Source organism: Erinaceus europaeus, chromosome 7, assembly GCF_950295315.1.
Source record: "Erinaceus europaeus chromosome 7, mEriEur2.1, whole genome shotgun sequence".
NCBI classification, from domain to species: Eukaryota; Metazoa; Chordata; class Mammalia; order Eulipotyphla; family Erinaceidae; genus Erinaceus; species Erinaceus europaeus.
In genome coordinates, this window is record NC_080168.1 from 45,496,856 (window position 1) to 45,511,312 (window position 14,457).

General features: G+C 38.0%; 1 protein-coding gene across 10 annotated transcripts in view; it reads left to right on the forward strand.

The window, feature by feature from the left end:
• RIC8B (RIC8 guanine nucleotide exchange factor B) overlaps positions 1-14,457 on the forward strand; it is a 116,340-nt gene that overhangs the window by 83,549 nt on the left and 18,334 nt on the right. For all 10 annotated transcript variants that reach the window (XR_009550689.1, XR_009550691.1, XR_009550690.1 and 7 more), the window contains exon 8: positions 2,851-2,995. Coding sequence is in view for 2 of the 10 variants with exons in the window: in XM_016185058.2 (XP_016040544.1) it covers positions 2,851-2,995 (145 nt within the window). In the remaining 8 variants the exon portion in view is untranslated. The remainder of the gene's footprint in view (positions 1-2,850; positions 2,996-14,457) is intronic.

Here is a 14,457-nt window from a genome sequence, read left to right on the forward strand (position 1 = left end):
AGAGGTTTTATCAAGGAAAGTAGTGAGATATATAGTTTTGGCCTTACACTTTAATATATCAGGCTTTTTGTGTGGAACAAAGAATAGAGGGGTGTGAGACTAGGAACAGGAAGACTGGGTAGAGGAAGTTACTGCAAGGATTCCTAGTAGTCACACTATTTAACTGGGAGGAGAAAGACTATAGATTCTCTCTCATGTGCAGCAGAGAAAGGAGGAATGTTCTGTGCATACATTGTGGCCTGCCATTCTTTCTACTTAACAAACAAAACCTCTTTTGTGTTCATTGTAGAAGTGATACAGCTCAAGTTTGTGTGAGCAGAAGTATGTGACTACAGGTGCAGTTCCACCAATGTGTTGCTGTGGTTGCTTTCCTCAGTTTATACTGCTTTTTTGCCACATTGGTAAAACAACTGAGAAGCAGCTCTTGGAACAATGGAATAATGAATTGTTTTAACTTAAAATTTTTTTTAATACTTAATAACATGAGAGAGAGAATGAACCAAAGCATTGCTGACATATGCGATGCTGGGAAACTCAGTACCTCATGCTTCTGAGCCCATTGCTCTAACTACTGTGCCACCTCCACAGCCCAGTTTGTTTCATTTTTATAGCAGTTTCATGTACCTGCATAGATGATTACTATAACAAAATAAATAGGTTTGTGTGTTTCTTTCTTTTTTTTTTTTTTTTAAGGACCACCTTGAAAAATGTCTGCTTTATAGTGGTTCACATTACATCCAAGTTCAGTATATTTTCCTTTCTCAGTATCAAGTAGGAAATCATGCAGTGTGTTTGAAACAAACAAAATACCAGGAAATTTGCCACCAAATAACATCACTTAAAACTTCACAAAGAAAATGCTTCTCACTATGAGAATTTTGGAGGCTGTTTATCTCCCCACCCCCCATTTTCATGTATTTTTTTATTAACAAGGTTCTGAAGGCTAGGTGTTTCTTAGATCATAGTTGATGTTTGTTTAGTGAATAAGCAATAATTGTTATTTTCATAAAAACTCTACAGTTTCTTGTTATTAAAGTAGCTCCCAAGATGATTTTTGAATAATAAAGGAGGTTCTTTGGCATACTGTTTACTTTTTAACTTGTTTTGGGCTTTCATAAATTCTGCATTGTCAAGCTGTTTTAATCTTTAGATTTTGTACATAGTTATTAACAGTTTGTGTTTCTTAAAGTTGTTTGTCTTTAAGTATATTCTTTAAATCATTCATATCATCTCAGTTACAATTCTCAAAATTTCACTGACTAATTTTCTGAAATACTAACATTCCTATTTGTTAAAATAAAAAAATTAAAAAAAAAACAGGCAAAAGCAATCTTATCCAAAACATCTACAACAGCAGTATCAATACCATTCATATAGTTTCAGATCTGTTTAGTGGCTCTCTCTGTGGTATTAAGGTCGTGTCTGACCTCCACTTGTGAATATACTAGATATTCACTTCCCCTCATAGCTCATTAAGAGTTAAGTGATTTAACTTATTCCATCTTGGGGAGCACTTTTGCCACAAAGAAACATACCAGATTTACTCAGAGGCTTTCAAATTATACAGCCACTATCTTTCATTTCATTCTAATATGGTTCTGTCTAGCATCCACTGAAAATTATTATCCAAGAGACTACAGTTACCAATAGTTTTCAGGTGGAAAATGTCAAGGAAGGTGCCAACTACAAGTTGCCTTGTCACTGAAAACTAATAGTCTAGGGAAAAATTAAAAGTCCACTTTCAGAGCATTTGGCAGACTGGTGAAATTTGTGCAAAAGAAAACATGGACTCAAGTTGAACTGTAAGTAAACTAACTACAATTGGACTAGTGGCTTTAAACTTTTCCACCTGAGACCTATCGTCAGGGCTGTGGTCTCTGTGTCTCTCTCTGAAAAGTCAGCCCCCAAAAGTGAAGCTCCAGCAATGACCAGGAAAGAAACAAAAAAGGGTAACCTTGTCCTGTTGGCAGAGTAATTTTTATATAAAACCTGCACCAAGTGCTTCATTGTGCTTTTTGTTATTGACTAAAACAAAAAATGATTATCTTACCAAAGAAAAAGGCTGAGTGTTTACTTTGTGCCAGATACTTATCTAAACACTTTGTATGCATTAACTGTTAGTTAGACATTATGGACCCGACTCTGCAGATAATAAAATTAGGTTGTAGAGTTCCAAAATATCTTACCCAAAGTCAACCAGCTACTAAATAGTAAAATTGTTACTGAAATACAGCCAGTCTGCCTCATAGACCTACCTCACAGTGGGTTGTGTACGTATGTGAGTGAGTGAGTGAGTGAGTGTGTGTGTGTGTGTGTGTATAATCTGAGTACTGACTTTCTTTTAAAAAAGTAGTAACTTAATCTATTTGTAATATCCTTAAATTTTCTTATTATAGCATACTCTTCCTTCCAATTCTTTAACTCCAATTTCTAATCATTGTTGCTTTTAAATTGTATAAAGAAATAAACACCTTTAACATCTTTGTCAATGGCCTGGTGGTCACACAGTTTACTTAAAACATCTGTCTGAATCTGACACCTGGAAAAAAGTGGGAGAGGAGGCTTTTGGATCTTAAAGTATTATAACCTGGGTTGGAAACCTTTTTACTTCCAAGAGCCACTTGGGCTTTTATAACATCATTTGTGGCCCATACAAAATTATCCACTTAAAAACGTTCTCTACCCCATGGTAGGGAAACCTGAGGGTCGTTCTTTGTTACCACAGTGAAAACATCTTAACATTTAGATTTCTTGCCCCGGCATGGTTCCAACCTCCCCATATTGGTAAGTTGTCAGTGATGATAGTGAGCACCCAAGGTTTCCTGTCTGAAAACCTCTCTTTCATTGTAGTGGACAGCCTGCTGAAATACACTGGCTATGGGAATGCCGCAGGACTGTTGGCAGCCCGAGGCCTCTTGGCTGGAGGAAGAGGAGATAATTGGTACTCAGAGGATGAGGACACAGACACTGAAGAATACAAAAATGCAAAACCAAAGTATAGTATCAATTTTCTTTTTTACCTAATTATGGGTTCTCCTTTAAGTTGGTTATTTGCTTTTACTTTTGTCTAATTTCTCAAGTGCTATGTGGATTTGGAAGCTTTCTGTTTAATGTATTTGCTAGAGACCATTTCAGAGCTACTGCCTTAGACTTTCAAGTGATTGAGATAACATGATAGTTCACAAAATGTCTGCAGGGTCAGTATGCTCATTACTCTTAAGTGTTAAGAGAGATGTTTTTAAGAATGTACCATCATATGCTGTTAAAGTGTTATTTCTTTCCTTTTTAATAGGTTGAGATTTTTATAAAGTGTATCCAAGACAAAGTGTAAATTGGCTATTTAATGCTTCAGTCTTTCTTAGAAATCTCAACCCTCCTCCCCAATTCATCTATAAAACCCTCGAGTTAAAATTAAGTCTGACTCTGCAGTAAATTTTAATCAAACACAATCAGCTTTTAATAGATGTATCAATGCACTAAATAGGCAAAGCTAAGACTCTAAAGTCTTTCTATAATGGATATTTTCAAGTCAAAGAATTATATATTTTTTTCTTTTTCCCATGACAAAACACATGTCTCCTTTTCATTCCCCATTATTTTCACCTCTCTTAACCCCCCCAACCCCCCCCCCCCCCAAGTAAACTTCATACTTTGAACTAAGTAGAAATTATTTGAGCTCAGTTTTCTGATTTCCCTGTATTGGATGTTAAAAAGATGTGTTCTTCTCTTTTAGCATTATGATGATGTTGCTTACTGTGTTTTCTACTAACAGTCTTCCAAAGTATAGTACTGACATAGGATAGAAATTCATTATTTGAAAAATTAGCACCCCCCATAAATATTGTGTTTTCACAACATGGAAATAATGGATTATCAGAAAGTATACAAAAAACCCTTCCCTAATCAGGCTAGACACATGTGACTTATTGTCCTGGCAAATTAAGTCTAAATAAGCATTTACTTTAGCATTCTCAGTGTTGTCCGTATTAGTAGGATCTTTAGAGTATGTGCTAGATAAAAAGCTTTTTTTGTGAGGGGTGGGGTAATAACAGTGACTTTAAGCAGTAAAATTTTATGAGATCTCTCAGTTAGCTGTTACAGATCTGGGACTTGTATCATGTAGGAGGCAAAGATGGAGAAGTTAAACATTATTCTCTTCCTAATTACAGGAATCATTATTCTACTAGTCTTGCTAGTTCTTGATCTTTGCTATTCTATAAACTGTTTCCATATTCAATATTTTGATGTCTCCATTTAAGACACTAAAATACACTACTTCAGAGGTCTCTTATTTTGAAATAAAAGTGAAAATTCCACTAAGCATGTGTTGATCTCAGGATATATGGACACAGCTCAAGAAAATAAAGATAAGAGAAGCATGTGTGCCCATTTGTGGCTTATGTCTTTGCATCTCAGCAAGTATTGTTTTGTTTGGCAGGCAGATGACTTGGTATGGTAATTGGCATGTTTCTAGGAAGCACCAGAATGCTGCTATATATAACAAGAAGTAACATAGAATAGAAGGGCACCGGGTCTCTCCCAAGAAAATGAAAAACAGAAATGAGTTGATATGATTCAATAGAGCACCTTATTTTTAAAATTTACTTAAATCAAGGACCAGGATGTTTTGATATTGTTGTTGTCTGTGATAGGAAGATTGCATAGTTTAAATCTTCATTGCTTTTGGACCTGGTCAGTACTGCTCATAGGAATGGTGTGTAAATGTGGTCAGAGTCATCACCAGTGTGTAACCTTGTCTGTCTTAGACCTTGCTCATCACAAGTACCAATATGTGCTTTTCTAATAGCATCACATTCCCCACTTCAGAAAGATGCATCTAGGGGAGTCGGGTGGTAGCACAGCGGGTTAAGCACACATGGCACAAAGCGCAAGGACCAGTGTAAGGATCCCAGTTCGAGCCCCTGGCTCCCCACCTGTAAGCGAGTCACTTCACAGGCAGTGAAGCAGGACTGCAGGTGTCTATCTTTCTCTCCCCCTCTCTGTCTTCCCCATCTCTCTACATTTCTCTCTGTCCTATACAACAACGATGATGACATCAATAACAACAACAATAATAACTACAACAACAATGAAAAACAAGGGCAACAAGAGGGAAAATAAATTTTAAAGAAAGATGCATCTGTTTTTCTTGTATCTTCCTCTTTTAGGTAAACTGTGTGGTAGTTTAACTTGCTAATTTTACATACTTAGTAAAATGGTTCCTATGAAACTGGTGGTGGACAAAGTACTTTGTAAACAAGACTAACCTTTTCACTCTGGGAAATGATCCACAGATCATTCCTTAGCAGTTGTTAGGAAAGATTTTTCCCAATCTAGTTAAGCTTACAAAATCAGCATCTGGAAAACTGCTCGCTCGCCTAACCTCTGATTGCTTGTCATAATTTGGTGTTTCCAAGATCATAGTCTGTTCTTATGAAGCTTTTTTTTTTTTTAATCACAGTTGCTAGTACATGAAGAAGTAGAAAAGCGCCTTTCCATCCAAGTGGCCCTGGTCCCATTGTAAAAAATGTAAATAGATTTTGATTAATGCACCAAGGTAACCTATAATCCGTTAGTGGAATCTGAAACCAAGAATTGAAGTGAGCTTACATTCAAGCTATGGGAGACAGTTGACATCACAACAGTCTTTTTTTTGTGTCAGAATGAATGTATTTAATGGGCTGGAAATGACTTTCTACAATTAGCACAGTTAGACAAAATACATTAGGAATAATGTTACTGCCAACAGGTTTTTGGTGTATGTTTAAGTTTGCTAAAAGTTTTAAGATAAAATGTGATTCTATAGCAGTGAGAAACCAGTTTTTCTAAATTCTAACTTTTATACCCATTTCTTTAATGTCTCTGAGGAGATGGACCCTCCTTAACTGTAACAATGGTATAGCCTGCCTACTGATCTCCATTCCATTCATTAGTAGACAGATGTGTCTAGTGACATTGGCTTGTTTCATTTAGTTTATTATATTATTATTTTTTTTAACCAAAGTACTGCTGAATTCTGCTTTATGCTGGTGTGCAGGTGTTAATCTGGAATGTTATGATAACAGAATGTTGGCGCTCTAGTCGTTAAAAGTCCTTTTGCATGACCATTGTACTATCCCCCCTGCCTTGACATTAGCCGTTTTAGATCATTGGTTTTTAGGGTGTGTTCTAAAGGAGTCCAAAGAGGTTCCTTTAAAGAGGTACTTCATGAAGGCAGGCAAGACCAAAAATAGGCCAAAAAGTAAGTATGTACAGACAGAGACATAGACAGATAGAAAGTCAGCTTATTTCTGTGGCCTTGGGGGAACTACTGCAGTTTCTGCTGTAGGAGGATGGGGACACAGAACTCTGGGGGTGGGAATGGTGTAGAATTAAACCACTGTTATTTTACAGTTTTGTAAATTACTATTAAATCACTAATAAATTAAAAATAGAAGAGGTACTTTGTGGAAGGGACAGGCACAGTCCACAGAGTTCCAGGCTGCCTCCTTACACCATCCATACCCTGCATTTACTTATAATCACAGCCAGAAACTTAATAATCAGGAACCTAAAGGCAAGTATATAACAGATGAGATTTGGGGTCTCCATTTTGGAAAAAGCTAGGAAGTCTATTTTAGGTATATTCCAAGGGGCCCATGACTTTACTAATTTTTGTCTGAACCCGACAGATAAGATGCAGGTTGGCTAAAGTATTGTTTGGGGAGATGTTGTCGAAGTTGGAAATAGGACTAGAAAGCTGGGTCAGGGAAGAGAGTTGCTCCTAAATATGGAAAAAGTATACAAATATTGTTAACTGTAAATCTCATTTTGATCTGACGCCCATATTCAGCACAGGAGCCTGTCTAACCTCTACATCCCTATAAGTCTGAGCTTGAATTCTGTGGTCACAGCTAGGAGCATTCTAGGCCACAGTTCTGGCTTTTGATGGTGCCAGGAATTAAACCTGGAACTTCAGAGCCTCAAGCATGAAAGTCTTTTGTGTAATTATTATGCTATCTGCTCAGCCCTTGCCGAGATTTTTTTTTCTTTTTTTTTTCACGTTTTAATTTTTTTTAATTTATTTTTTATGGGCTAGTATTTTTTTTTTATTTATTTAAGAAAGGAGACATTAACAAAATCATAGGATGGGGGGGGTACAACTCCACACAATTCCCACCACCCAATCTCCATATCCCATCTCCTCCCCAATAGCTTTCTCATTCTCTATCCGTCTGGGAGCATGGACCCAGAGTCGTTGTGGGTTGCGGAAGGTGGAAAGTCTGGCTTCTGTAGTTGCTTCCCCACTGAACATGGGCATTGACTGGCCGATCCATACTCCCAGTCTGCCTCTCTCTTTCCCTAGTAGGGTGGGTCTCTGGGGAAGCGGAGCTCCAGGACGCATTGCCGAGATTTTACCATGCTGCTTTAATTCTGTTTCTTGTTTCTGTATATTGGGTCTATATAAAATGAAAATCTTTAACATTTCTTGAAGGAAATAAACCAGTAACAAGGACTTGAAAAAAATTTTTCCTCTCTTAGTTTGGGCTGTGATGGTGTATCTCTGTATTCATGTTGATATAATAGGATTTAACTAGCATTTCTTTTTATCATTTTATTGAGGGGTTAGTTGCATACAGTACAGTTGATGGCATGAGCACAATTTCTCATCTTCCTGTGATAAGTGTCTGAAGAACACTCTGCCAATTAAGTCCTCCACCATCATGCACCAGAATGCCACCACCCTTTTCACGCCTTCCTCTCCATCTCCAGAGCCCTTTGCTGTGATTCAGTACACCACACCAACTTCAAGGTTAACTTAGTGTTTTCCCTTTCTGTCCTTGTTTCTGAAGTTTCCCCTATGAATGCAATCATCTAGTATTTTTCCTTTTCTTTTTGGTTCATTTCACTTAGCATGATTCCTTCTGTACAAGTTGAGACAAAGGGAATTTTAACAAGTATATATCACAATTTTCTTATCGACTCATTTGTTGTTGGCCATCTGGGTTGCTTCCAAGTTGAGGATATTACGAATCGTGCTTCTGTGAACATAAGTATACATAGATCTCTTTGGATAGGGGTGTGTGTACCCTTCTTTGGATAAATCCACAGGAGAGAATTGCCGGCTCACAATAGGTTCAGATCTAGTGTTGGGGAAAATCTCCAGATGCTTTTCCACAAGGTTTGGTTTACTTTACATTCCCACCAGCTGTGTAGAAGGGTTCCTTCCCTGCGCCCCCCTATCCTTGCTAGCATTTATTTCCGTCCTTTTTAATGTATGACATTCTCAGTGGTGTAAAGTGGTATCTCCATACTGTCTTTATTTGCATTTCTCTGATAACCAGTGACTTTGAGCATTTTCTCATGTATGTTGGTCCTCTGAATCTCTTCTTTAGTAAAGAGTCTGTCCATGTCCTTGACCCATCTTTTAATGGGGTTGTTTGGTTCTTGTTGCTGCTAAGTTTAGCAAGCTCTTTATGTATTTTATCTATCATTCTTTTATCTAAACTATTTTGCATAAAGATCTCCCACTCTGTAGGATGTCTTTCTGTTTTGGTGATGTTTCCATTTTAACTAGCATTTCTAAGAACTAGAATTAATTAACTATATTAGCAGTCATGAATCAGCATAATCTAAATTTAGATCCCTGAAAGACCAGAACTGAACATAAAATTATTACCACTTTTGTCATGTGGCAAACAGAACTTTACCAGCCTCTGTGATGTTTGCAACCATATTAGAGAAATTTGAGAAAGTAGAGATAAATCATTGTTCTGCCATTTATTTTTTAATTATTTATTTGATAGAGAAATTGAGAGTGAAGGGGGAGAGAGACAGACACCTGCAGCCCTGCTTTACTTGTGAAGCTTTCCCCCTGCAGTTGGGGACCCAGGCCTTGAACCTAGATCCTTGGGCACTGTAATTTGTGCACTTAACCAGCTGAGCCACTGCCCTAGCCCTGGACATCCCAGTTTTGTACTTTCAGTATATCATTTCTGATTTCTCAGTAGTATGATACTTTGGGTAAATAGCAACCAAGAGATCAGATGTACTGGTTGGACTACAGTGTTGAAGTTGCTCCAGTTTTATCAGTTTATAATCACTAATTTTCTGTATTCTTTATATCAAGCATATCCCTCTTAATCCAGCAACCTAGAATAGGAAACATTTTAAAAAGCACCATAAAGGCACATGCTTTGTTTTTTTAATTTGCAGGTATAACTTAGTAATCATGTATATATCATGTATTTGGCATATATATTTGCATGACTGATACATGATAGACAATAAGTATTTGATAAGTAAAATAACTATCACATTAATCTTTCCCATTGCTAATAAAATACAAAAGCTTAAAATGTTTTATAATTTACCCTACTTTAATGTGGAATCAGTGCTCCACTTAAACATTTATGGAGACTTCTCTAGCCTCAGTCACACTTAACTGGTGTCTCTTCAAAATATTTTATGTCTAGGTTTAATTATAGCAAATCCCACAAAATGCATAGTATGGCTTCCATTTAATTATATAAATCACACATGGGACAGGGAGACAGCATAATGGTTATGCACATGACTCTCATGACAAAGGCTCCTAAATTCCAGATTCAGTCCCTATTGTAGGCCAGAACAATACTCCGATTAATAATACTAATAAATATAGATAATAAATTACACAAGTATTTCTATATAGAAAATTTAGGAAGTTGCACAGTAGCGCAGCGGGTTAAAAGCACGTGGCTCAAAGCACAAGGATCCCTGTACGAGCCCCCGGCTCCCCACCTGCAGGGGTGTCACTTCACAAGCGGTGAAGCAGATCTGCAGGTGTCTATCTTTCTCTCCCCCTCTGTCACCTCTCCTCTCTCCATTTCTCTGTCCTGTCTGACAACGATGACATCAATAACAATAATAAGAACTACAATATAACAAGGGCAACAAAAGGGAATAAATAAATATTTTTTTAAATTTTAAAAAGGAAGAAGAGAAAATTTAACTGCACATTATAACTAATAATTTTGGCTTATTTATTTTTCAGTAAGTGACTCAGTTATAGCTAGTATTTACTATGTAATATGTATCAGATATTATTCTAAGAACTTAATGGTAATTTCATTTAATCTTTACATCAGCTCTTTGGGTAGGATTATCCTTCACTGAATAGACAAGGAAACTGCAGTTCAGTGAGTCAAATAACTTGTTTAGGAAACACAGTTCAGGGTTGGGTGGTGATGCACCCACTTAAACTCATAGTTAAAAAAAAAAAAAAAGAGGACCTGGGTTCGAGCACCTGCTCCCCACTTGAAGGAAAACACTTCACAAGCAGTGAATAAGGTGTCTAACTTTTTCTCCCCTTCCTCTCTCAATCTCTGTACTATCAAATAAAATAGAAAACAAGGAAAATGTCTGCCAGAAGCAGTGGATTCTTAGTGCAGGCACTGAGCCCCAGCGATAACCCTGGAGACAAAAGGAAACATAGTTCACTTCAAGTGCTAAGATATCCTGATGCCAGAACTTAGTTTTGTGGGGTTTTTTTGTTGTTTGTTTGTTTGTTTGTTTGTTTGTTTTTTATGTTCTTCACTTGGCCTTTTTATTTTGGAGGTAAAATATACATTAAAATACCATTTTACATGTACAGATGTATAGCATTAGATATATTCATCACCATCATCCACCTTGAGAGAATTTTCATCTTCGCAGCCAAAACTGTTCCCAATCGATCCCTCTTGCTACAGCACTGGTGACCACCATTCTCCTTCTGTCTCTGATGAGTATCTGTAAGATTTATCCATGTGTAGTATGTGTTGGAATTTCCTTTTTAAGGCTGTATAATTATCATTTGTGTGTGTGTGTATGAATCACATTTTGTTTATTCCTCTCTCAATGGACTCTGAGGTGTTCTCAGTTTTTGGCTATGTGTTGCTGCTGTGATATGTATGGCAAGTCCTTGCTTTCACTTCTTTTGGGACTTGTATCCAGAAGGGGAAGTGCTGGGGCTTACGGTAGTTCTAGGTATAGTATTTTGAGGAACAATGCTTTCTACATTTCTAGCACTAGCGCATAGGGGTTCCGTTTTCTCTACATCCTTCCTAATAATTACTATTTTTCTGTATTATTGTTGTCTTTATATGTCATTCTAGTGGGTATGAAACCTGTGCTTGTGATTTTTCTTTCTTCAAAGCAAATCAAAGGGAAAGATGATTTTACCCCCTGGGGGCCAAGCTTGAACATGGGTCACACACACTATTATTTTTCCGTGCTATAACTAGAATAGGATATCTCTCTCTAAATCCAGATACCAAACACAAAAAGTTCAATTCATTCTTAGTCACGCAAATCTTTTAAGCAATTGTGACTACTTTTTAGCATACATTCAGAATCCAGCCACACCTTACTGCTACCACTCTGATTCAAGCTAAAATGTTCTCTCCCAAATTGCTTTATCTAGTGCACTGCTCCACTCCAGTTTATTGTGGTGCTGGATTGAATTTGGGACCTTTGGTGCTTCAGGCATGAAAATCCTTTTGCATAACCACTATGCTATCTCCCCAGCCTCCAAAATCACTTTAGTAGCCTAAGCGATTTTGTTTCTACCTTTGGCCCTCTTCATTGTTTTCAATACAAAAGCCAGAGTGATCTTTATAAACTGTCAGTGTCACTGTCCAAAACTACAATGACTGAAACCCAAACAGTGCCATATTCAGCCCATTTCTGTTTCGTCACCACTGGTGGCTCTTGCATTAACTGTTACTTCAGCCTAGATGGCCTGCAGCTGCATGTCTCCTCTCCTCTTGTCCTCCTTACTAAAAACTGTGGCTTTCCAACCTTTATTTCTCTGCCCTACATTTCTTTTTTTTTTTAAATATTTATTTTATTTATTTATTCCCTTTTGTTGCCCTTGTTGTTTTATTGTTGTAGTTATTGTTGTTGTTGTTGTTGGATAGGACAGAGAGAAATGGAAAGAGGAGGGGAAGACAGAGAGGAGGAGAGAAAGCTAGATACCTGCAGACCTGCGTCACCGCCTGTGAAGCGACTCCCCTACAGGTGGGGAGCCGGGGTTCGAACCGGGATCCTTATGCCGGTCCTTGTGCTTTGCGCCACCTGCGCTTAACCCGCTGCACTACAGCCCGACTCCCTCTACCCTACATTCTTTACATTGCTTTTTTAATAGTTTTCATAGCATTTGGCTCAATTATAATATTAGGTTACTTTGAGCGTAAAGAATATATTTATTTACTTTTTTTTTTGCCTCCAGGGTTATTGCTGGGGCCTGGTGCCTGCACTAGGCATCCACTGCTCCTGGAGGCCATTTTGTTGCCATTATTGTTGTCATTGCTGTTGTTGCTGGACAGGACAGAGAAATTGAGAGAGGATGGGAGACAGAAAGGGGAAGAGAAAGACACCTGCAGACCTGCTTCACCACCAGTGAAGCGACCTCCCTGCAGGTGGGGAACCAGGATCCTTATACCTGTCCTTGAGCATCGTGCAGTGCGCACTTAATCTGCTCCACTACCACCCAGTCCCATTTATTTACTTATTAGATCTGTTTTCCCCACTCAAAGTGCCATAAGGAAAGACATTTTGCTATCTAGATGTCTTCAGAATAGTACCTGTATTTAGTAGGCGCTTAGTAAACTTTGGTTGAATAAGTAATTTTCTGAGTAAAGTAAAAGTCAGCCAGACCCTTCTCAGGATGCTCACATTTCCTGTTATCAAGCTCTGCATCTAATTGAGGAATAAGAGCTAGGGAATAGAAATTAAAGCTGTGGTAAATTTCTACTCTGCTCTTTAAAGGACAATTGTTCTGTGGATTTTTTTCCTAGATGATGTCTAGCTTCACTTGTATATAATGTCCCTTTATCTACCCATCCCCACCCCTTGTTTGGATTCACAAATGCCTTTCCAAAAAAAATGAAAAACAAAAACCTGGCCCTTTTTCTTGTGGGTTCAGATTGTCAATCCATATAGGGTAGATTGAATCCACATACAGGTTCTACTTTGCTTACTCCTATGTTGTGGTGGATATTGGTCTTTGTTTTATGTTTTACAGAGTGCTTCTTAAACTAGTATGATAACTTGCCTCTTTAGAATTCATGTATTCCTGAGGAAAGTCTGGAGTTCTAGCTTCTTTTGGGGAAAAGTTCTGGTATGAGTAGGCCTGCATTTATCCTCACTGACTGACTACCTGCTGGTGGAGTTGGGTTAGCTGTGGTGCGGCAGTATGTAGTTTTTGTTCATCTTATCTGCCTAGCCCCTGTAGGGATTTTTATACACCCTTTGAACAGAATTTAATCCACATGTTCTAGGGGCTGAAGATGGTTTCCATATGCTGCTGGGAACTCTTAGTAACACTCTTTAATGACCCAGTGCTGTTGGTGTTGGTCAAATATACCAACAATTTGAAAAGCGGAAGTCTTAAAACATTTCAGCTTCTGTGTTCATTTGCTCAGACCTTTTTGGTATGTCTTAATCCGTTCACTTCCAGACCCACATCTGCTGTCAGTTCATATAGTGGCCTACGTAACAATATACACAAGACTGTAGATACTTTTTGTCAAATGGTTGGGAGACATGTAGAATTGGTGTTCTGGGAAGGTAATTGAGGGGAACACACAGACAAGATAGGGGGAAAGTCATAACAAATACGAAACTGTCTACCATAGTTAGTATGCTGAAAGCATCTTGAAATTCAGAGTTTGGGAACAAAAGAAAATCATGGAATTTCAGTGTTAAGTTCCCAAAACCTGAAAAGCCTCAGTCTATATACTACTTGAAGATATAAAGCTGGCAAGTGTTTGTTGAAACAAAAATTTTATGAGACGTTGTTGTATTTGTGACTAATTTTCTCCACCCACCCACCCTCTTTCGAACTGGAGGAAATAATTTCCAGGTCTGCCTCCTGTCCCCAGCAGATTGACATTTTTGCTTAGAGCTCAGCATTCTCTGCATTCATCTGAATGAAGGGGTGGTGTGGGGAATGTCTTTGTAAAGGAAACAGTGGGACCCAAGTGCCTGGTAGAACTGACAGGTTGGGATACTTTATCTGTCAGTAAAGGATGCAAGTTCTTAACTCTAAGAATAAATGCCTAGCTGCTGCTTTTATGCTCAGTGAGCAAAGATTTTTAACAGCCAATTTCAGAGTAGATCATTTTAGAGTAAAGCAGCAGAGGTCAGTTTATGGGAAACACATCAGCTTTATTAGTTTTAAGGAAAAACCAAGAAAACAATGAAAGGTGCTCTTTTGGTGTCCACAGTGCCACAGGGTGTGCCAGTGTAGACGTCTCTTCACACCCACATGCTAAATAAGTGAAGCAGTATGGATAGTGAAATCACTTCACCACTGAATTTGAGAAAAGCTTTGATGAAATAAATGGGCACCATAAGTACAGTTAAAATACCTATCTTTGGGAGTCAGGCGGTAGTGCACATGGTGCAGAGCACGATGACCGGTGTTAAGTACCCCAGTTCGAGCCCGAGTCA